The 22,492-nt window shown below is 45.0% G+C and overlaps 3 protein-coding genes across 3 annotated transcripts; 2 read left to right on the top strand and 1 right to left on the bottom strand.

Moving 5' to 3' along the window:
- The first annotated feature begins 7,673 nt into the window (after positions 1-7,673).
- On the top strand, positions 7,674-10,368 carry LOC123128576 (uncharacterized protein HI_0077). Its single transcript, XM_044548612.1, has 2 exons — positions 7,674-8,394; positions 9,601-10,368. The coding sequence occupies exons 1-2, from the start codon at positions 7,807-7,809 to the stop codon at positions 10,132-10,134; spliced, it is 1,122 nt and encodes a 373-aa protein (XP_044404547.1). The 5' UTR covers positions 7,674-7,806; the 3' UTR covers positions 10,135-10,368.
- A 789-nt stretch (positions 10,369-11,157) lies between these two features.
- Positions 11,158-12,531, top strand: LOC123128575 (uncharacterized). Its single transcript, XM_044548611.1, has 4 exons — positions 11,158-11,670; positions 11,800-11,878; positions 11,986-12,073; positions 12,157-12,531. Exons 1-4 carry the CDS (start codon positions 11,227-11,229, stop codon positions 12,305-12,307), a joined length of 762 nt encoding a protein of 253 aa, XP_044404546.1. The 5' UTR covers positions 11,158-11,226; the 3' UTR covers positions 12,308-12,531.
- Positions 12,532-12,937: 406 nt separating this feature from the next.
- On the bottom strand, positions 12,938-22,154 carry LOC123129708 (sugar transporter ERD6-like 16). The gene is made up of 15 exons (XM_044549765.1): positions 21,833-22,154; positions 21,687-21,749; positions 16,723-16,812; positions 16,570-16,629; positions 16,210-16,275; positions 16,060-16,119; positions 15,510-15,602; positions 15,341-15,421; positions 15,076-15,165; positions 14,899-14,961; positions 14,384-14,443; positions 13,783-13,836; positions 13,556-13,615; positions 13,334-13,448; positions 12,938-13,075 (listed from the first exon to the last, which is right to left on the bottom strand). Exons 1-15 carry the CDS (start codon positions 22,142-22,144, stop codon positions 12,954-12,956), a joined length of 1,389 nt encoding a protein of 462 aa, XP_044405700.1. The 5' UTR covers positions 22,145-22,154; the 3' UTR covers positions 12,938-12,953.
- Between the last annotated feature and the right edge of the window lie 338 nt (positions 22,155-22,492).

Genomic DNA, 22,492 nt, shown 5'->3' with positions numbered 1-22,492 from the left:
TCTTTTCTCAGCGTGCGAGCACTAGCAGTGTAGAAATCGTGAGATCTGCTAGTTAGTTAAGCAACTACTAGTTTATTTTAGCAAGTAAACGCCCATGAGATGCTCCTGTTGGTTCCTTGCTACTCTGTGCATGCAGCAAGGATGTAATTGCCAGCGGGGCAGGTGATGATGTTATCTGCCTTTTCCCTGAGTAGAAGAGTAATATCATATCTTATCCTTCCACTAAACATTCAAATCTCATGACTCTTGATTTATCTCTATGGGGTCTACTTAGCTGACCATTTTGTCCAAGTTACATTTGTGGCAAATAGTGGGGTGTGATGTTCCAACATGTATTGCATACTTTAGTAGACAAGACTGTAATTTATTTTAGCGTCAAGGATGATGCAGTTCATACTTGTTTTGTTCAGACTTTCCTGTATTCCGTAGTTCTATATTTTTCTTGCTTCATGAAAGTAGCCATCATATGTTTTGTTGTGATATTGGTTGGTCAATGCCTGAATACAGAGTTGTATTTATCGATATACCAGATTTGCATTTCGAGGATAAATCGTGATATATAGAACATATTTGTTACTTTACTAGAATTTTGAACTTAGAACAGACACTTGCCAATGGCAATAGTATTTTTGATGCCCAACGCCCTTGCAGCTATTCATATATCAAAAGCTCAACATGCACGTTCCTTCTATTAAGTTTAATTAAATATTTATAATAAAACATGTCTTGCTGTTTATTGTCAAGGGCTAATGTTGTTGTCTGGAAGCAACTCCAGGAACCAGCTTCAAATAGCTCTTGTATTCATCTGGAATTTGATATTTCAGGCACAGGTCTTGTGTAAGTTTCTTGATATTTATTACAGATCCAAAACATGTAAAGTTTCCCTATTGCTTGTCCATGTGGTTCCACTTCAGACTATTCAGAAGCATCTTGTGAGCCAAGTGCTATGTAGTGTTTAGTTTTCGAAACTTCAATTGTTGCATTTAGTTTTCCTGATGTAGTTTTGATCTTTTATTGCCAACTTAAATAAAAGAAAGTGTAGCAATTTATGCTTGCAATTCTTTTGCCATGAAGTTATACTAGATCTACTATCCCAAGAATTTTTTGTTTCCTGAATCTACACCAAAGGCCTACATCTAGACAAGTTGTAAAAAGAAAACTTTTTCAGCACTGTACTCTGTTTTACTTATTAGAAACTGGTGTAGAGTTAGATATCTATACTGCCTGAAGCTTAGTCATCTTAAAATAGTTCAGCCATAGTTTGTATCTACACTTGTACCTAGCTGATAATTCTTTTCACTTATCCAGATTTGTCCACATGATGGTTAACAGGTTTTTTTATGCCTTTGTTTAGTGCAGGTTCCAAGAAATCATAGGCTCCTTTTTCAAATAGGATACACAGAGAAATACATGGAGAAATCAGGGGCTCCTTTTTCGGATCGGTTCCAAGAAAATGCAGAGTTATGTAGTAATTTTTGTTTAGAGGCTCCTTTTTTCAGATTTGTTCCAAGAAAATGCAAAGTGATGTAGTAATAATGTTTGTAAATACTGGATGAGCTATCTATGTAAATATGTATTTTGGTATCTGAACATTGCCATGATTGTAATAAGTTTGGGCTGTTATGTGAAAATTAAATTTTATTTATGGCTTTGTTTGAATATTAGGCGTGAAATTTATAGATAACAAAAATATCTAACTGTTATCTCCACCTGATGTGGGTTAAGAAGGAAAACACAAAAACAATTGTCCAGTAGCGTCCACGTAGGATGCCACGTCATTCCAATTGGTCAAGCAAAAAATCCAACATGGCGTATGTCCATGACGGCTTGTTCCGTCACAGAAGATTGGGCTTGGGCGGGCCTAGAGCAGATCCATGACGGCCAAGAACTGTCATGGAAGCTGCCATGTCAAATTATGACGCGATATACATGACAGATTTCAAATCCGTCATGGAAGGCCACCCATGATAGTTTTTCATCGATCAGTGACGGACTAGATCTGTCATGTATTAACAGGATTCTTGTAGTGTCTCCTCTCAGTTGACCAACAGCTTGTCTTCCACATCTAATTCACGGGATCTCCGATCACAAAGAATAGGTTACCACTATGAACAACTCATATTGTGGGTCTCATACCCATCTCCCTCGATGCATTATCTATCACATTACGTGATAGACCCTTAGTAAAAGGATCTGCCAGATTTTTAGACGTTTGGATATAATCCAATGCGAAAACTCCGGAGTTTTTCATTTTTCTGACAGACTTTAACCTTCTCTGAACGTGTCTTGATGACTTCATGTTATCCTTTGAGCTGCTCACTTTTATGATCACAGTTTGATTGTCGCAGTTCATAAGGATACCCGGTACAGGTTTCTCAACAACCGGTAAGTCATTCAAGAGCCGACGAAGCCAATCTGCTTAGACCGTAGCTGTATCTAGTGCTATGAGTTCTGCTTCCATTGTTGACCTTGTTAAGATGGTCTGCTTGCAAGACTTCCAAGAAACAACGCCACCTCCATGAGTGAATACATAACCGCTTGTGGCCTTTATCTCATCAGCATCTGAGATCCAGTTTGAGTCACTATACCCTTCAAGCACCTTTGGATGCCCGGTGTAGTGAATTTCATAATTTGCAGTGCCTTTCAAATAACGCAAAACTCTCTCTAGAGCTTTCCAATGCACATCTCCTGGTTTTGAAACAAATCGACTCAGTTTGCTAACAGCAAAAGAGATGTCAGGTCTTGTAGCACTGGCTAAGTACATAAGCGAGCCAATAATCTGAGAATACTTCAAATGGTCTCTAGCAATTCTTCGATTCTTTCGAAGCAACACACTAGCATCATATGGTGTTGGAGAGGGCTTGCAGTCACTATAGCCAAAGCGACTCAAGATCTTTTCCACATAGTGAGATTGAAGCAAAGTAATCCCACCATCATCATCTCTCAACAACTTGATGTTCAGAATGACATTAGCCACTCCTAAATCCTTCGTCTCAAAACAACGAGATAGGAAATCCTTGACCTGCTTAATAACTTTTAGATTTGTTCCGGAAATCAGTATGTCATCGACATACAAGCACAGGATAACTTCCTCGCCCCCACCACGACGATAGTACACACATTTGTCGACTTCGTTCACAACAAAGCCTGCAGCTGTTAAAGTTCTTTCAAACTTCTCATGCCACTGTTTGGGTGCTTGCTTAAGTCCGTACAAAGACTTCAGCAACTTGCACACTTTCTCTTCCTGACCATCTAGTACAAACCCATCTGATTGTTCCATATAAATTTCCTCATCCAACTCTCCATTTAGGAAAGCAGTCTTAACATCCATTTGATGAACGAGAAGACCATGCGAGGCAGCTAGTGAAAGTAGAACTCGAATAGTGGTCAGTCGAGCCACACGTGAGTAAGTATCAAAGAAGTCTTCACCTTCCTTTTGGGTATAACCCTTAGCCACGAGCCGAGCCTTGTACTTTTCAATAGTACCATCAGGCCTAAGCTTCTTCTTGAATACCCATTTGCATCCTATAGGTTTGCACCCATAAGGACGATCAGTTATCTCCCAAGTTTCATTTGCCAAGATGGAATCCATCTCGCTACGAACCGCTTCCTTCCAGTAGTCAGCATCTTCAGATGCATAGGCCTCTGAAATAGAACTGGGAGTGTCATCTATGAGATACACAAGAAAATCATCACCAAAGGATTTTGTAGTCCTCTGTCTCTTGCTCCTGGTAGGAACTTCATTGTTCTCCTCCACAGGACTTTCGAAGTGTTCCATCAAAATGGTAGGTTCGGTAATTGTAACTAGTTCCTGATTCGATGAACTAGGCATCTCCTGATTAGATGAGGTAGCCATATCCTTCATGGGAAAGATATCTTCAAAGAAAGTCGCATCATTTGACTCCATGATCGTACCGACATGCATGTCAGGTACCTCAGATTTTACAACCAAGAATCTATAGCCAATGCTATGAAAAGTATATCCCAGGAAAACACAATCCACAGTCTTTGGTCCAAGCTTCCGCTTCTTTGGAATTGGAACATTGACTTTCGCCAAACAACCCCATGTTCGCAGATAAGAGAGTTTTGACCTTTTCTTCTCCCATTCCTCGAATGGAGTTATCTCTTTGTTCTTTGTGGGGACTCGGTTCAGGACATGACATGCTGTCAATATCGCCTCCCCCTACCATGCCTTGGAGAGACCCGATGTGTCTAACATGGCGTTAACCAAATCAGTTAGAGTACGGTTCTTTCTTTCGGCCACCCCATTTGACTGAGGTGAATAGGGAGGCGTCCTCTCATGAATTATACCATGTTCCGCAACAAAAGCATCAAATTCATTGGAAAAATACTCTCCACCACGGTCGGACCTAAGCCTCTTGATTTTCCGATCAAGTTGGTTTTCCACTTCGGCTTTATAGATCTTGAAAAAGTTCAAAGCCTCATCCTTAGACTTCAGAAGATACACACGGCAGTATGTAGTGGAGTCATCAATTAACGTCATGAAATATTTCTTTTCACCTTTTGTCAACACACCATTCATTTCACATAGATCTGAATGTATGAGCTCTAGTGGTGCAAGATTTCTTATTTCCGCAGTCGTGTGAGACTTACGAGGTTGCTTAGCTTGCACACACACTTGACACTTAGATCCCTTGACGGTGGTGAAACTAGGGATTAAGTTCAACTTCGCTAGTTGCGACATGCAACTAAAGTTAACATGACAAAGATGTGAATGCCACACATTGGATTCACTATTGTTGCAAATATGATTAACAACTTTATTACAAACGTCTGATAAGGATAAACGAAACAAGCCTCCTGACTCATAGCCTTTACCAACAAAGGTTCCATACTTGGATATTACAAATTTATTTGACTCAAAGACAAGCTTGTAGCCATCTCTACACAGAAGAGATCCGCTAACAAGATTTTTATTGACGGAGGGGACATAATGCACGTTCTTCAGCCGCACGATCTTCCCCGAAGTAAACTTCAGATCGACCATGGCAACACCAGAACAGAAGCACTTGAACCGTTGCCCATCAGCACGGTTGAAGTCCCTGCGGTCTGATAAGACAAAAACATGGAAATATCACCGCATACATGCACATTAGCACCCGTGTCAATCAACCAGTCAGGAGAATGACATACTGAAAGAATAGTGGGAAATATACCATACCCAGCATTCTTCATGTCAGTGTCTCCAATGACAAAATTAGCGGTCTTGCCGCCTTTCCCAGGATTACGCTTGTCATAGCGATTAGGGCAACTAGGAACCCAATGATCAGGATCCCCACACACATGACAAGTACCTTTCTTCTTGCCATTCTTCTTCTTGAAGTTCGTGTCTTGCACAGCCTTGTTCTTCCCATCAAACTTTGCTTTACCATCAAACTTGCCCTTGTTCTTGAACTTGTGGGGCTGAAAGTTCTGCTTCTGTACCACATTGGCACTAGATCCTCCCTCAATACCTCGAGCACGTGTGTCCTTTGCTCTCGCCTTTTCTTCCACATCAAGAGTGCCAATGAGACCCGGGACGGAAAACTCCTGCCTCTTATGCTTCAGCAAGGTAGCAAAGTTCCTCCATGAAGGAGGAAGCTTAGTGATGATACCTCCGGCAACAAACTTGTCTGGTAGCATACAACTGAAGTGCTCAAGTTCTCTAGCAAATGACTGTATCTCATGAGCTTGCTCAACCACGGAGCGCTCTTCAGTCATCCTGTAATCATAGAATTGCTTCATGATGTACAGCTCAGTGCCAGCATCTGAGACCCCAAACTTGGCCTCGAGTGCATCCCACATATCTTTTCCATTATCAATTGACGCATAAGCATCAACTATGTTCTCATCAAGAACACTCAAGAGAGCAGCCTTAAATAGAGTATCCATTTTCTGAAAAGCTTGTGCCTGTTGAGCATCAAGCTCTCCTTTAGGTTTGCCGAGAGTGGCGTCATAGCAACTCATGGTTTGAAACCATAAGACTGCTCTCACGCGCCACCTCTTATAGTGGATACCCTCAAACATAGGAGGTCTCATGGAAGCAGCAAAACCACTTGGGGTAAATTGCCTATAATAAGGTTTTTGGATTGTTGGAAATATGAGCAATTTACCAAATGATTTTATTAACAGAAATACTAGATAAAGCATGACTAATATAGAAGAGATAAAATAGGTCATGCGTTCTGACAGAGAGAAGGTAAATAGCTTCTGCATATATGAACCGTAGCCTATCATATCTAAAGCAGATAGTATAGCAAGTAGTATATATGAAGTAGAACCTAACATGTGTAGGACAAGGACTAGAACAAGGAACTGTGGCAGAACCTTTAACAGGAAAGACAAGAACACGTAAGGAACAGCAGCAGCAGAAGCGCTGGACTTAGGGTCGGTGTCCTCGCCTGCCATGTCGTCGAGGAGGTCGTGGACGTCGGGGAAGTAGTCGTCGGCGACCGGATCGTCCGTGATGAAGCAGCCAGTAGTCGCGCTGAGCGCTCCCCAAAAACCTTATCACCCTTCTCCCGTACATGACTCAAAAGGTGCGGTTTCGGAGGCCTACTGTCCCGACGTGCGGTGCATGCCGCAAGCCGGGATGGGAAAGATCGTAGCAGCAGCGCAGTGCTCAGAAACTTTGTGGCGAGAGGAAGGGGATCTTCTGGTGTGTCTGTCTGGAGAGGAGCGACCTCTCTTATATAGGCACAAGAGAAGGACGTGGACTAGAATGCAACTACAATGATGGTGATTTCATACTTCTCTATGGTGTCCGTTTCGAAAAATACCTCTCTATGATGCATATGTGCTTGGTTGTCTCACTAAACTTAGTTAATCTATCCTATTGGTTTTGACTATCTTACTTTATTTTTTCTTCACTATTATTATTGTTTCTTAATGAGATTTAGAATAAGGCTCCAGATAATAAATATGGGGAACTTGCCGCTGTTTTCTTAACTGGCAAGGGTTTAGATTACCGTTCAATTTGCCCCTTTTGAATTCTTGTTAGTGACGTCGTGGCATTGGCACATTGCAACGTCATTACAAATGATAGCCTATGGGTCTCAATGTTTGGGTGTAATTATGGTTGCCCTACTTAAGATAGTTTTTCGTTGTTTGTATTTTGACATGTTCTGTACTTTGGTGTACCATTTCTTGGTGGAGAAAAAACTTTGTCTGGATTTTTGATTCAAAAAAGAAATTACTTCCACATATTCATGGGGTTTACATTCTCTCCTACCATTTTGTATAAAAGGAAGTTATTTTAACCCCCTCGACGAGATGATCCAATACAGTGAGATTTATTATCTGTGATTCAGTTTTTCTCTACAACGTGCATACATGTGTTCCTTCTCCAACTCTATGTATTGTGCATCATCTGGGTTGCAAGGCAGTTGCACTCTTTTCTACACTGGTATTATTTGTCAATCTATTGTCGACTTTACAGGAATGGATGCAACAATGTGTGTTTTTTCTTGTATAAGTAGGGTTTGAGGCAGTAAGCCTTTTGTTTTTGTAACTACTCCCTCCAGCTTGCAAAACGATCTTATATTATAGACGGAAGGATAACTCACAAATGGGCATTCCTTAAAAAAAACTCAAAAATGGGCCTGGATTTGACGAAGCCTTTTGTAGTTCACAAATGGGCCTGGGTAGTTTTTCATATCGAAAGAATATACGTCGGCTGGTCCTGTCCTCTGCATCAGACGGCCCACCAGCAGTCTGCCCATCCACCCAGTCGCCGCCGCCGCCGCCGCCGTTTCCAGCTGAACTCCGAGACCCACTCCGCGTCGTGCGGGCTGCGGAATCGCTCAGATGGATGCCGCGGGTGGTGCCGGTGGGGCGGCCGTCGTCGACAAAGCGGGCGGGCAGGCGCCGCCCGAGACGCTGGTTGACTGGGCGCTGAAGATCCTCGACACGGCCGACCCCGACGAGAAGGCCCGGCTGGGCGACCTCGCCGCCACCGAGTGGCTGCGCGGCGCCATCCCGCTCGCCTACGACCCGGCGCAGCCCGCGCGCGCCCCGCCGGACCGCCCGGCGCGGAGCGACGCGGTGCGGCTGCTCCCGCCCTCCCAGGCGCCGAAGCTGGGGAAGGGCGGCAGCGCGCAGAGCCGGCTGGCGATGCTGCACTCGCTGGCGCACATCGAGAGCTGGGCCGTCGACCTCTCCTGGGACATCGTCGCCCGCTTCGGCGCGCAGCTCGGCATGCCCCGCGGCTTCTTCGACGACTTCGCCCGCGTCGCGCAGGACGAAGGGCGGCACTTCGCGGTGCTCTCCGCGCGGCTCCGGGAGCTGGGCTCGCACTACGGCGCGCTCCCCGCGCACGACGGCCTCTGGGACTCGGCCATGCGCACCTCGCACTGCCTCCTCGCCCGCCTAGCCGTCGAGCACTGCGTCCACGAGGTACCTCTTTATCTCCATTGGCATGACGAATTAAGGACAGTACTTTGCTTAGCGATGCCCAAATTGAATCGACACATTGAGCTAGCTAGAAGCTTTGCCATTGTAGGCCGAAACAGCCAAAGCCTTGAAAGCTGAAGCATCATTCGTTTTGTGAAATTCCGATGCTAAATCAATCAGCATTCCACTTTCTTCATTCATGGTTGGTTCATTGCATAAAAGTTATGAAGACTGGTGTTGTACTTGAAACTTGGATGCTTGCAGGAGAACTAGTTTATGACTTGTGTTGTTTATCGTGAGGAACTGGTTCAGTGTAAGGATTATGAACCATCTAATATCTTCTTCTGTTCTCAATGCAAGAAAATGAGCTAACCCTGGTTACTCAAGGGACCAATTAATGGTTGGTAATGACTCTTCTTCTGATATAGTGGACCAATTAATGTTAGAATTACGATGGAATGAATTAACTGAACTAACTCGCAGTCTTTGCTGGGGTAGTACGAGCAGAACCTTCAAATTTTATTTCTAAAAATCCTTCTAATTTTGTAGAGTACCCAGAGAGAATAAATTATAATAGTGTTATTCTCATGTATCTAAATGAAGATCTAAGAAGCCACCTTGGGGAGTAACCATGGGGAATAGCCTGTAATGAAATCTGTCAACTGACTCTTCTAATTGATATCCTTTATATTTTCCTTCTTTCTTATATTTCACTTCTGATTGGTTCATAAACTGCATGTTAATTGTGACATTTGCACTTTGACGTGGTATCTGAACTTAGGGCTATGGCCTCCTATATGGTAGCTATCAGACCAACCTTATGTTCTTTGTTAATCAAGATTTTGGACTGTTTGGGCGTGCACAAATTTACTCCAGAGAAACTAGCAATCCTTGCAAAGCAAATTCTTCAGTAAAATTAGAACCAAGCTGAAAAATGTGTTGCAATGTTGGACTTGAGTTGCTTTCTTTTAGTAAACTATCCACCAGAAGTTCCTTTCTGTAATCGCAGTTAACTGTCTATCAATGCGTTCAGTTAAGCTGTCCTCGTCTTTACATGTCCGTAATTTTGTGTAGTGATGGGAACAATTAGGATGTACGTATCTATTATGCATAATAGTATTGCCAACATCATTTGTTTTCTGTATGTGATAAATTCTGATCAACCATATGCACATATTTATGTCTGATAAATGCCCATTTGGAACACAGGCCAGGGGATTAGATGTCCTTCCAACCACCATATCAAGATTCCGTGCTGGTGGGGATGAAGAAACAGCCAAACTGCTTGAAGACATTATTTATCCAGAAGAGATAACACACTGTGCAGCTGGTGTTAGATGGTTTAGATACCTGTGCCTCCGGTCCCTCGCCAGCGATCCAATTGCGCCTCCAGTTCCACAGCCTAAACCCCAATGCTCTGAGCTGCCCGAAGGTGGGATAGGTGATGATAATAAGACTTCTCAAGCGGTGCGTGATGGATTGGCAGATAAGCCGACGGAAGATATTAATAGCCATGACGAGGCGGTTCAACAAGTGGAAGATGGACTGGCAAGGTGCGCCCTTGGCGCCGATGAAATGGCAATCATCGAGAGATTCCACAGCATCGTTAGAGAGCATTTCCGGGGACCCCTGAAGCCCCCCTTCAATGCGGAGGCTAGGAAGGCAGCTGGATTTGGGCCTGCCTGGTATGAACCCCTAGCGGTGAAGGAGGTAGAGACACAAGCAACCGAGCAAAGTGAGTAGTGTAAGTGTTTGTGCTGTTTTCCCTGTTACTGGTAGGGTAGAAGACACAGTGGGTGCTACACCCTCAGTTCAATCAGGTTTTGGTGTATCTTTCTTGCTGGCAGAGAGTGGTGAACTGGTGATCCTGTTTGTTTTGGCATTGGCAAAGCAATGATGTACGCGACTAACCGAAGTGAAACCAAGAGATGTACGTGAATTTCCACTGAATTTGTGGGGTTTCAGTATTTGATTTAACCGTCATGCAATATTTTAGATATATGTAGTGTTTGGTTCTTTTCATTTTCGATAATATTGTTGAGTTGGTTCTTCTAGCCATTTTATGACTCCGAGCTCGCCGGTGAGCCTCCTTGTTTGAACCTCTCCTCTCATGCACAAAAGAGGTAGCTTCAAAATCTGCACTTGGAGCTATGATTTCACCTACTATTCGAGCATACCCACATCCTGATTGATCATGTATTGACTTGACAACATTCAGGCAATCGCTTGCCGCTCTAGTCTTTCTTGCCACGACGTCGATTGCCAATGATAAGGCCTCACTCATGCTTCGATTGTCTCAGCATCCCAGCCACGAGAGAATATCACATGGAAACCAAGTTTCAAAGAAAACTTCGTGAAACCCATGTTTGGAAGTATTGAAAAAAAATGTGAAAAAATGATATGTTAGGATGGTGATGTTCTATTGCCATGCGACTATTCATTGCTGAATTTATTCTTTTCATAGCTCGCAAATGGTAATGTGTTTGAACTTGGGAATTTCATATGCTGATAGAACATCACACTCTTAAAATCCCGTATGTTTGTGGGATTTGTTTGAAGCTTCAAAACATCATTTTTCACGTGGTTTTCATCGGTTTTCACCGAAACTTGATTTTCATATGACATTCTCTCCAGCCACACCTACTGTTCTTCCCAGTCGCGGCATCCGCATTTCAGCTTCGGAAGGGTGTGAGTCAAGCTGGGCCACGTATAGCATTTACCACGCGGGCCTAGACATGTCCAAGTTGGGCTGCGCGAGCCCAGTCGCAGGAGGAAGGCTTAGGGAGGGGATAAGCGAGGTTCTTCCTGTTCTGTTGAAGCAGAGAGAGGAGGAGGATGCTCATGCTGCGGGCCGCCACCGCCAGGGCGGCGTCCACGCTCGTCGCCGCCGCCAGGAGGAGACCCGGCCTCCTGCCTGTCGCCATCGCCGGTCTCTCGTCCTCCTCATCAGGACCACCATCGGGCGGGAAGAGGAGGAAGGGCCAGCGGCGGGGCGAGGCCAAGCCCCTGCCCCAGCCTCAGCCCTTGCCTGGGCGCTCCGAGATCCCCAGCAACAAGAAGCCCAACGCCAAAGACAGGAGGAAGGTTCGACCAGCGGCGGAAGAGTCGCAAGGGCCATCGGGCCAGGAGATTGAGCTGAGGAAGCAGCCGCCGGAGAAGCCGAAGCGGGTGGTGCGGTGGCGCTGCGCGACGGGGTGCGGCGCGTGCTGCAAGCTCGACAAGGGCCCCGAGTTCCCCACCCCCGACGAGGTCTTCGCCGACTTCCCCGACCACCTCCAGGTAGGCAGCATTTCTGCTTTATCTATCTATGAACATACTACTACAAAAAGACTGGCTGTTGTTGGATAGATGCAAAATTTCGGTTCTTGTTTATGATGGAGCATGCTGAATTGCTGATCATTGTCGCAGCTGTACAAGAGCATGATTGGCCCTGACGGATGGTGCAACAACTACGACAAGTCCAACCGAACCTGCAACATCTACGAAGGTACGCTAGTCTTCAGAATGAGCTCTCCTGATTTTAGTCTTCAGAGCAGTGCACATGTGTAAGTAAACTGATGCTGTTATGGCTGATTTTGTTTGGGGGTGTTGTAGACCGGCCATTCTTCTGCAGGGTCGAACCGAAGGTTTTCGAAGAGTTCTTTGGCGTGCCACGCAGCAAGTTCGACAGGGAAGCCTGCAGGTATGCTGGCTATTGTGTTGTTGTTCGTGTATCTTAGTTCTTCGGGATGCTGAATTGATTTATCTGCTGCCTGTCGTTTCCAGTGCTTGTGTGGATAACATCAAGATGGTGTATGGCCAGGACTCTCCTGAGCTTGGAAACTTCAAGAGGGCCATAAGGGAGGAAAGTAGTAAGCATGAGGCAAGCATGAACGAGGTTAAATTGTTGGATGCCACAAATACTACTGGTACCTGATTAATTACGGAGTGTAGGGTACTCACTCACCGAAGCAGTTGAAAACCGGGGCACAAATACTGGTATCTAATTCTCACCTATGAATGAGTATTTAAGTTTCGAATCCTGTTCTGCTCAGAGTTGAGTTTTTTTTTGGCACTCCGCTGTCAAATTCTGATGATAACAGCCTTGTGTCACTCTAAGTTTTGTTCTGAATGATATCATCTCTTGGACTTTTTTTTTCATTCTTTGTAAGAAATACTTGGATATATAGTCCACCAGAAAGAACATGAACTCACGCAAGCATGCAATCTGCTTCATCGTCCAATGACATTCAAGCAATACATGAACTCTGCCATCCAGCAAAGCAAATTGTGCACGAAAAAAGATGCTCTAATGTGTTCATAATCGTTGGTGAAATTAGTGTGGTAACGGTCGGTCAGGATATCATGGTAATTTTTTTGTCACGACCAAACCAAATTAGATCATTTGACACAGATCTGTCTGGAATTGATTGATAGTTTGACACTTATGACCAAGCCATCTAATGATTAACAAGAGGTACACAGGAATTTACAATACAAAGATAGCAGTTCCTTTTCTCAGATCTGTAGACATAAATTTGTAATGGCCGTGCCAGCCATACATAGTCCTCCCTCTTAACCTGTCATGTAACGGCCATTAGCGATTCTTGGATCTCTTCGAGTGTTCTCCCTTTAGTTTCTGGCACTAGCCTTGCCACGAACAACACAGTAACCAGGCTCGCTGCTGAGAACAAGAAAAATGTGCCTACACGTAGAAATAAAAACAGACTGAAGCAAAAACATTTACTGGAGAACTATTGAGTGGTAAGTGGAACCAAAGCTCATGGGAGAAACGAAGCAACATATACTTTTGTAGAAAAAGATATACAAACCTTGGTGATAGCTCCTTTCCAAACATATTTTTGCTAATGGGTTATTATTCGGCTATCACATGAGTGGGTAATGGTGGATATTCTACTTTCTTTTCAACTGACCTACTTATACAAGGGTTGAACATGCTTACCTGCAGAGTTCCAATCCATAAGGAAGCTGAACGAATACGATATCACGAATGAACCAACCCAACTAACCAGGGTTACCAAGCTTCCTGCTATTCCTTTCATGTTGATTGAGAATATCTTTGCCAATAAACAATGAGATGTTGTCAGTTACAAACGTGGGCTCCTTATAGATTATCAGGAACGCGAGCATCATCCCTAATTAACTTTGCGGTGATATATCATACCTCGGACATGATAACCCAAGGAACAGGTCCCATTCCAATTGAGTATGCCACATAGTATGCCTATTCAGTAAGGAGTCAGAATTTACATATCTGGAGTTCAGACATGTTATGCCAGCAAAAATTGCCATCTTAGACGTCTAGGTGGTGATGAACTATCTACACAATTTTTCATTTTTACATTGGGATCACACAAAATTATTGATGTTTTAGTTACGTAATTTCTGTACCAGTATGCCGTAAAGAGCCAATGTAGGAACCAATTGTGTGTACAATCCTTGTGCCTGTGATCATGAAAAGATAGAAAGTCAATACTCTGTATAATGATAGGCATCGAACATTCTGAAATGTAAATTCAGGTCAGGTTTATTCAACTATTTATTTTTGTCGATTTGATCTGCTTGATCTGTTGATATTTCACCCTTCAATCATGTTTATTTAATAGAGCCTCATACATGGAAGTCGGTGCTTGTGCAGTCTGGTATTTTTGTCCCATTGCCAAATACTCCATACTAGCTGGGAACTTTAATAACTGCGGTTACCTTATGTTCTGCATTCAGGCACTACTATTATCAGATAGTTAAGTTCCACATGTCCGTACTGACATTGACACGGTTTGAGAAATACGAACTATGTGATGAACAAATCAACTTAGTGTTGAAGGAGACAAAAATTGACGAGCAAAAAGACCGGCCAGAACTTCTAAAACCCGTGACAAGTTTCTTCCCGAGATTTCGCAATGGCTTATATTAGCAACTTAGCATCAATAAATGATTTCCAGTTCAAATTTTAAGTTGGACTGCCCCATGGAATAAACAAGTTTGCGGTTACCTTGAAGTAGAATGATAGCCCAGTAAGAAAGCAGCCCACAAATGTGCCAGATGAAGACACCTAATTAATAGAAGAATACAAAAAAAATGAAGCTTTCTTTTTAGGTAAGTAACTCCGCCTATGTCTTCTAGGCATAGCCGGTCCCAAGCCCGGGTAAAGGAGGAGGGTTGTGATAGGCTTGGCGAGCCAACGTAAAAACTAGCCAGTCCCATAGGTATGAAACCGATTTGAGCGAGAGTAGTACTAGGATGGGTGACCTCCTGGGAAGTCCTTGTGAAAGAGTTTCATATCTAAGGGTTGTGATAGGCTTGGCGAGCCAACGTAAAAACTAGCCAGTCTTTTGGGTATGAAACCCATTTGCGCGAGAGTAGTACTAGGATGGGTGACCTCCTGGGAAGTCCTCGTGAAAGGGTTTCATATCTAGCCTACCCCAACTTGTTTGGGATCAAAGGCTTCGTAAGTAAGTAAGTTTCTTTTTAGGTAAGTGCATCAGCTCAGTTTTGAAGTATCCATACCAGTAGAAGGGTTCTTCTTCCACTCCTATCCATGAGAAGGGCCCCAAGTAATGTGATTGGAATCTGAAATAATTATAGTTATAGAAATTGATACAGCCAGCAAGCCAGTTCCAGTTATTGACGAGAATAGCCAATCCTGAACCTGAATAATGCCGATCAATGTGGTCCCAAGTTTACCAGAAAACCCTGAAGTTTAGGGGAAGAACAATTACAGAATGTTTCCTTCGTCAGTAAAATGGCACAATTAATTTGGTAGCATTTGGATACCTGCAGATGAAAAGATATAGCTTGTATAGAAGCCTAATGCGTTTATTCCCCCCAGTTGCTGAAAGACCTTCAGGCCGACACCCACCTGTGCATCAAAGCTAGAACTTCTTTGATGATGATGAAAAATAAGATCTTTCGGAAACGAAGTAGGTTGATGAAATTGCTTAGTTCTTACAATGACTGCATACATATTTTTCCTGTGAAACAAATCCTGAATCCTGGCCTTAGGTAAATCCCGAACTGATTCAACGTACTCCTGCATAAGAATAAGAGATTGTTTTTTGGAATATCCTCTTCCCCAAATTATATGTTGATAAACAGAGCAATTTAGGGTAGAAGCCAACTATAATCCCAGTAGCCTCTCCAGATATGTCAGCCTTTTCACCCCTAAGCTTTTGTAGTGAAGCACGGAATTCTTTCTCTCTCCCGATGTTGGCCTGTCATATTGTTGCAGAATGAACTTCATAACGAAAACCTACTATGAGAATCTATAGCTTCAGTAAATGTTTTACTTTTTTGAGGGATAACTTCAGTAAAGGTTAGCTATTCATTAGGTTCTGTTTCGCATTCGATTATTCGCTTGCATATACTCCCTCTGTCCCGAATTACTTGTCGCAGAAATGAATGTAAATGTATGTACATTCATTTCTGCGACAAGTAATTCGGGACGGTGGGAGTATTTGCCATTATGTGACCATGTGACACACCCAAGTTAGTAGTTACAACCAACCATACCAGCCACCTCGGAGACTCGGGAATGAAGGGAAGACCCACAAGGAGGAACACACAAGGCACTAATCCTGCACAAACATGCAAATGTTGTGCTGATTTTTCTTGGACAATGGTCATGCCATTCCATATGCAGGTAAGATAATAATGGATATTATTTATTACCCACGACAACCAAAAAGCGCCACGAAATTGTTGCTCCAATGATGTAGGCAGCTGAAAACCCTGAACAAATAAACAGCTGCACTTGCAGATGAAACTGTCAATTTCAAAACTTTTCTAACATTTCATGCACATTGTCCAGCTCTCTCCAACCTGGTTTGAGGCTGCAAGGCCTCCTCGGAGATCCTTTGGTGCTATTTCAGATATGAACACAGGTACCTGTGCATGTGGGTAATGTTTAGTGCAGTAGAATGCTACTATGTTGATCAAGTGGCGAATAAACAGTACAGTTTTTGATCAAAACAGCATGAAAAGTCGGGTGCATGTTGAGAGTTAAGAGGGAGATGCTCACCACATAAGAAAGGACCCCTGTACAGTAGCCCAGCAAGACTCGTCCCAAGCAGAGTATCGCTGCACCCTTCATGTCATGAAGGCAGTTTTTCAAGCTCTTGAAACAAGAAACGAACGACATTTGTAAACGAAATTAGCTAACGGAGCAAGGAATGTATATACCTTGGCTAGGTATATAGCAAGCCAACCAAAAATGCCTACAATTGCTGCCAGCCACATGGTCTGTGGCAAAGGCAAACGGCACAGATATTGTGAGGAGTATGCCAGCCATCTCAGTCATCAATTCAAGTAGTATGATTTGGGTAAATAATTCACCATTTTGCGTCCAAGAGTGTCTGCAAGGCGGCCACTGGTCAGAGCGCCGACCATTGCACCAACCGTCAAGACAGATGCAAAGATGCCATACTACAAGGGCAATCATCAATCGCAATTAGTGTATTTATTAAAGCAATGAAGATCATGAAGATCAGGATCTAACAGAGCATTGACAGCGAATGCAATACTAACTCACCAAATATCTTTACTAGCTCTTGTGTGAATACCTGTGTTTTGGAAAGGGGTTATTTCTGTGATTAGATTCATCAAATTTTGTTATAGATGGGTTATTGGTGATGGGTCCAAAGTGAGATTTTGGGAAGATAGTTGGTTTGGTTCATCCCCCCTAGCAGTACAATTTTGGGATTTGTATCTTATCTTCAATGAAAAAATAAACACAATTGTTCAGGCTGCCTGGGATGGATCTCAACTTAAACTCACCTTTAGGAGATCTTTCTCATCAGCCATAATGGAGAAGTGGTATGAACTGGTAGAGGTAGACAATAGTGTTAATTTTAGCTCTGATGTTGACTCTCTTGTTTGGCAGCTGGAGAATGAAGGTCAGTTCTCTACTAGTTCATCATACAGTATTATTAATTTTAGAGGGGTTCAACCTGTTTTCATTCTTGCTGTTTGGAAGCTTGAAGAAAGCCAAGGACGTCTAGTTTCGGCTAAAAGAGAGCCTCGCCTGGTCTTGCTTTCTGAACTCGTTGGTTGTTTGTACTCCCTCTCTAAAGAAATATAAGAGCGTTTAGATCACTACTTTAGTGATCCAAACGCTCTTACATTTCTTTATGTAGGGAGTAGTATTTAGTTCGATGTTTGTTTTCAGTTTGCTGCCTGCGTGTAGTCCCTGTTTTTTTGCCTTGATACTTTGCCTGGTTGTAACTTGGAGTTGATCTGGACATGCTTTGCATGCTGTATGGTGGTTTCATTACGATTAATGGAACCGGGGAGGTGCTCCCTGATCTGCTAAAAAGATCTAACAGAGGCACAGAGCCTTTTGTTGCAAACAATATCTTTCTTTAGTTCCAATAGAAATGGCAGAGCTCCTGCCCTCGCCTGGTTTGGTCTAAACCCTGTCCCCAAGCTCCAATTTTCTTGTTGTGTCTTAGTGTTTGTAATTTGGTTCTCGCCCATTTTGCCTCGATTAAACTAGGCAACTTTCTTCTTCTTGTATGGATTGGCAGAGGTGTTGCCCTTGCCTTGGCAAGCATTTCGAAAATTACAAAGTGACTAGCAAGATGCCCGTGCATTGTACAGAACATCAGAATGCTTCTTTTTTTACAAAACACTTGTTATGATTGACCCATGCAGAAGTAATCTCATGTGTAAAAGTTAATGATATCTCGAGAATTTCATCGAAAAAATGGTATCTCGAGAATTTCATCGAAAAAAATGATATATCGAGAAAGATGAGAGATAAGGTGAGGAGGAGTGGGGCGCGGTGGTGATTGGTGGTCGGAATTAGCGGAGGCATGGGGATGGACGACACCGGCAGCTGCCACCATGCCAGATTGTTTCAGAAGCTTTCTTTTTTAGTTACTAGCAAAAATACCCGTACGTTGCAACGAAAGAAAAATCACGTACCCGTAGTTTAGGTCGCAAGACTGTGCAACAGGGGGTCCATCTCCAATACCAGCACCATGACCAACATGATGCTCAGTGTGATGAAGACAAAACGAAGCATGCCGTTGATTGGCGGCGGCTGGTCGACACAGCCATCTGTGAAGATGTAAGGTCACAGCAGGCACCACATCAAACGTGTACACATCCTCATGACACGATGGCTCAGCACCCGCTTGACTGCTGCTATCGCCACCATCGGTAATCCACACCGCATCCTCTTGCTAGCAGGGTACAAGATGATGGCGGGAACTGTAGGTATTATAAAATATTTACATGTGTTGCAATAGAGAAAAAGTTTTTTTTGAAATAATTTTTCATTATTACAATAGATTGACTTAAAAAACAATGCAACCATGGATAAATTTTTCTCCTAATGCGTTCTTCTCCTGACATGCATCCATAATACTCCCTCCGTCCCAAAATGTTGTCTTAAATTTGCTAGATACAAATGTATCTAATACTAAAACGTGACTTGATACATCCGTATTTAGAAAAATCTAAGACAAGAATTTTGGGACAGAGGAGGTAGTACTATATCATGTATGCCACGTGGTGGTTCCACTTTTTACTCCACATAGTCTTTTTTAACCATACTTCATGTAGGCTTTGTGATTAATCCAGAAAGTCACTTTGGAGCACGGGCACGTTGTGACCATTTTTTAGAAAACATATTTTTATTCAAAAAGTCAAAAAAAAGTAGTATATTTGTGTGAGTTTTCATCACAACCTGTGTTTGTAAAAGACAAATACACGCAAAAAAATCGTTTTACTTCATGCTGCCTTTTTTAAACCATACTTCACATAGTCTTTGTGATTAATCCAAAAAGTCACTTTGGAGGAAGGGCACATTATGACCGTTTTTAGAAAACATATTGTTTTCCAAAAAGTCAAAGAATGTAGTGTATTTGTGTGAGTTTTCATCAAAATCTGTGTATAAAAAAAAGACAACTACATGCATATTGTTTTTGGTTGGATATTTGTAAAAAAATCACCTTTGAAAGAAATCTGATAGGACTCAGATTTTCATATTTGTCAGGTTTATTATCTTCTTCTATTTCCTTGGCAATGGGGACGTGGCTCTTGGCTCGCACATGCATTTTTCATATTTTTATGGGCACACGCATGTTTCCTAGCCAATATTTTCTTCTTTTAGACGCACATACACCCAGACGCTAATCATGTTGGCCTTCTTCCTTTGTTTGGTTCTGTTCACGCCTCCTTCATTTCATTTCTTGGGTTCTGTTCGGCTGATTGATTTTGATATACATGTATAAGCAGGTGAAATTTGCTGTGAAGAAGCGAGGTGGGATTATTTGATTATAAGGTTAACGCTATTTTTTTGTCACAACAACGCCTTAGTCTGCTGGCTACAGCCGTATTGATGTAGCGATAGTTTGTGTGTTCGAATCCATTAATGCACAGCACACAATTTTTCGCTTCTCCTACGAAGGCAAGGAGAAAGCCCATCAGCAATTCAGCACATGAGGCCTAGTACGGCGTAGGACGCGGCACGAAATTAATACCAAAAAAGGGTTTCCCCCCGCTTTGTATACAAAGCAACCAACCGATACATCTCACGATAGGTGCTGGGGCGGAAGCAGCACAGTCACGCCCAAAAGAAAAGAAGAGAAAATACAAGAGAAACAAATGCCAACAACGGCAGATCGACAAAACGAAGAAGCCTCGTGGCCGCTGCACCCACCGAAGAACGTCCACCAAGCACCGAGCCTCCGAAGCACCGGTACCAATCAGCACCTTCAAGGAGGGACGCGACGAGGACGACGCTGCTGCCAAGGGTTTCCCCCGGTACGCTGTGAGGAGAGAGGAAGGGTAGCCCCGACGCCCTCCAGGAAGGTCAGGCGGTACCCACAAGCGCCACCGCATCGGTGTCGGCCAAGCCAACAGGGATTTCTCCCGATCCCAACCTCCACCTTAGGCACTCCAGAGCTCGCCACCACACAGACCCTTACCCTGCGCCAACCCGGTCACGAAGCTTCCCACGCCGTCTCACCACGGCACCGTGAAGCATGGTCCGCACAAGGAAGAATAGGAGCCGGGACTAGGGCAGCAGCACCGTCGGCACGCGGGAGGGCCCCACCTCCACCGTCGAAGCCGGTAGCTGACCGAACGCAATAGCAGGAACATACCAGGCCCGTGGTCGCACAGGCCCGGCCGGGATCTCCGAGGCTCGTAAAGTTACCGCCTTCGCGCTGCAGCCGGCACGTCGTCGACGCCGCCGCCCCTGTCCAAGCCGCTCCCTTGCCTCCTCGCGCAGAGAGCCGTCAAGTGAAAGCACCACCCCCACGCGCACCGCCGGCCACCACCACCAGGTCGCCGGACCGCCATCGGCCGAACCGCACCACCGCCGCACGCCCGCGACGGAGAGGAAACCAGCGCAGCCACCGGTAGCCCGAAGCCGAGCCCCCGCTGCCGCCCACGCCGCCCGCAGCCCGCGCCGTCTGCCGGGCGGATCGGCCACCGCGGCGAAACGCGCCCCACCGCGCAGCCGGCCACGCAACGCCACGCGCCCCAGGGGCCGCGCCGCCGCGCCGCGGTGCCCCGCGCCCGCACCGCGTCCGCCCACGGAGGAGGAGCCCGCGCCGCCCCATCTCACGCGGAGGAGGAGGAAGGAGACGCCCCGCCGGCGCCGGCGCCGGTCGGGCTTAGCCCGGCCGCGCCCCCTGGCGGCGGCGAGGGGGGAGGGAGGAGGAGGGGGGGCCGACGGCGGGTGGATCTGGGCGTCCGCCCCGGCCGCCTCGCAGGTGGCGGCGCGGGGGGAAGGGTTTCTCCGAATTCTATCTTAGTCCCCGCACGAAATTAATACCACCTCGTTTACATTATGATTTTATCTATACAAATCGTAAAAGCGTATTATGACATAGGAAGAAAGCGCATTGTGACGATGAACCCATGGAGTCAATCCGTGCTCAACAATGAAGTTGTAGGAGATAAGGATGAATGAGAGAGGTGCGAGTATCCTTTTGTAAAATTGCGATAGTTTGCTTTCTATCTGTTAGATATAGATCGGACGGTCTATATTGTAAGATGGCAGGCATATCGTCATCACCAACTCAGTTTTTTATAAAAGTAAAGAAATGTTTGACCGATGGCATTCCTCTCTGTATCAAGCATAAGCCGAGCATCATCATTCCTCGTTTGATAAAAAAGAAATGAAAGTGCACATGCGTCGCTGCTACTGCTGTTACCAATCATCATATATACTTCTTTCGTTCTGAATTACTCGTCGCAGAAATAGGTGTATCTAGATGTATTTTAATTCTAGATATATCCATTTTTACGACGAGTAATTTGGAACGGAGGAAGTACCAACCAACCTGTGAATTGGATAGTCCAATGTCGCTGACGATTCCAGCTTGAGCCGGCGCAGAATACCCAACCTGCATATCACACACTCGATCACAACCACGTCGGAAGCGAAGCAAGTTGTGACATGGAGCCAGCGGCTGCAGTGCAGACTTACACAGGCGCCGAACTCGAAGGAACCGCACACGGCCACGGCGGTGCTGAGCAGGACCATCTGCAGCGACCCCTCCTCCGCGCCCTCTCCGGCCTGAGCGCGGCCTTGGGCTGCCGCCACAGCCGTGGCTCTCCTCGTCAGGCCGCGCGTGGCGCCGGCGGTCGCCGCTGCCGCGAGCAACCGGCGCGCACAGCAGCCGCCATGCCGTGCGGCGGCGTACTGCCCGCGCCGCGCCCGGTGGAAGGGGAGTAGGCCTGCTGCTGAGCGGCGGGTGAGGAGCGGCGGGGCGGTCGACGGAGGGAGGGCGGCAGCCATCCGTCGTGGCCTTCAGCTCCAAATGCTGGGGATCACATGTTTCTGGTTGCGCAACCTCTGCTACGTACCATCATAGTTTTACGCGGCAACACGTTTTTGGTTCAGACGCTGAATCGAATTCTCTGAAGTATGACATGTAGGCCCCGTTCGGCAATGCGCTGGCTCCTTGAAATTCGCGGATCTGCGGAGCATTGTTTTGCCCGCTCCAATACTTTTCACTGCAGCCCCGTCCGCTCTTGAAGCGAAGCAGTGGAGCGGATGGACACCGAACGAGCCGTAGTATCTCTTTTCATTCCATCTACAGAGACAGTGTGTACAGAGTCTGAAGTTGAAACTGCAACAGGAAAA

This window comes from Triticum aestivum, chromosome 6A, assembly GCF_018294505.1.
Source record: "Triticum aestivum cultivar Chinese Spring chromosome 6A, IWGSC CS RefSeq v2.1, whole genome shotgun sequence".
Lineage (NCBI taxonomy): Eukaryota > Viridiplantae > Streptophyta > Magnoliopsida > Poales > Poaceae > Triticum > Triticum aestivum.
This window is presented reverse-complemented; position numbering and strand designations above follow the sequence as displayed.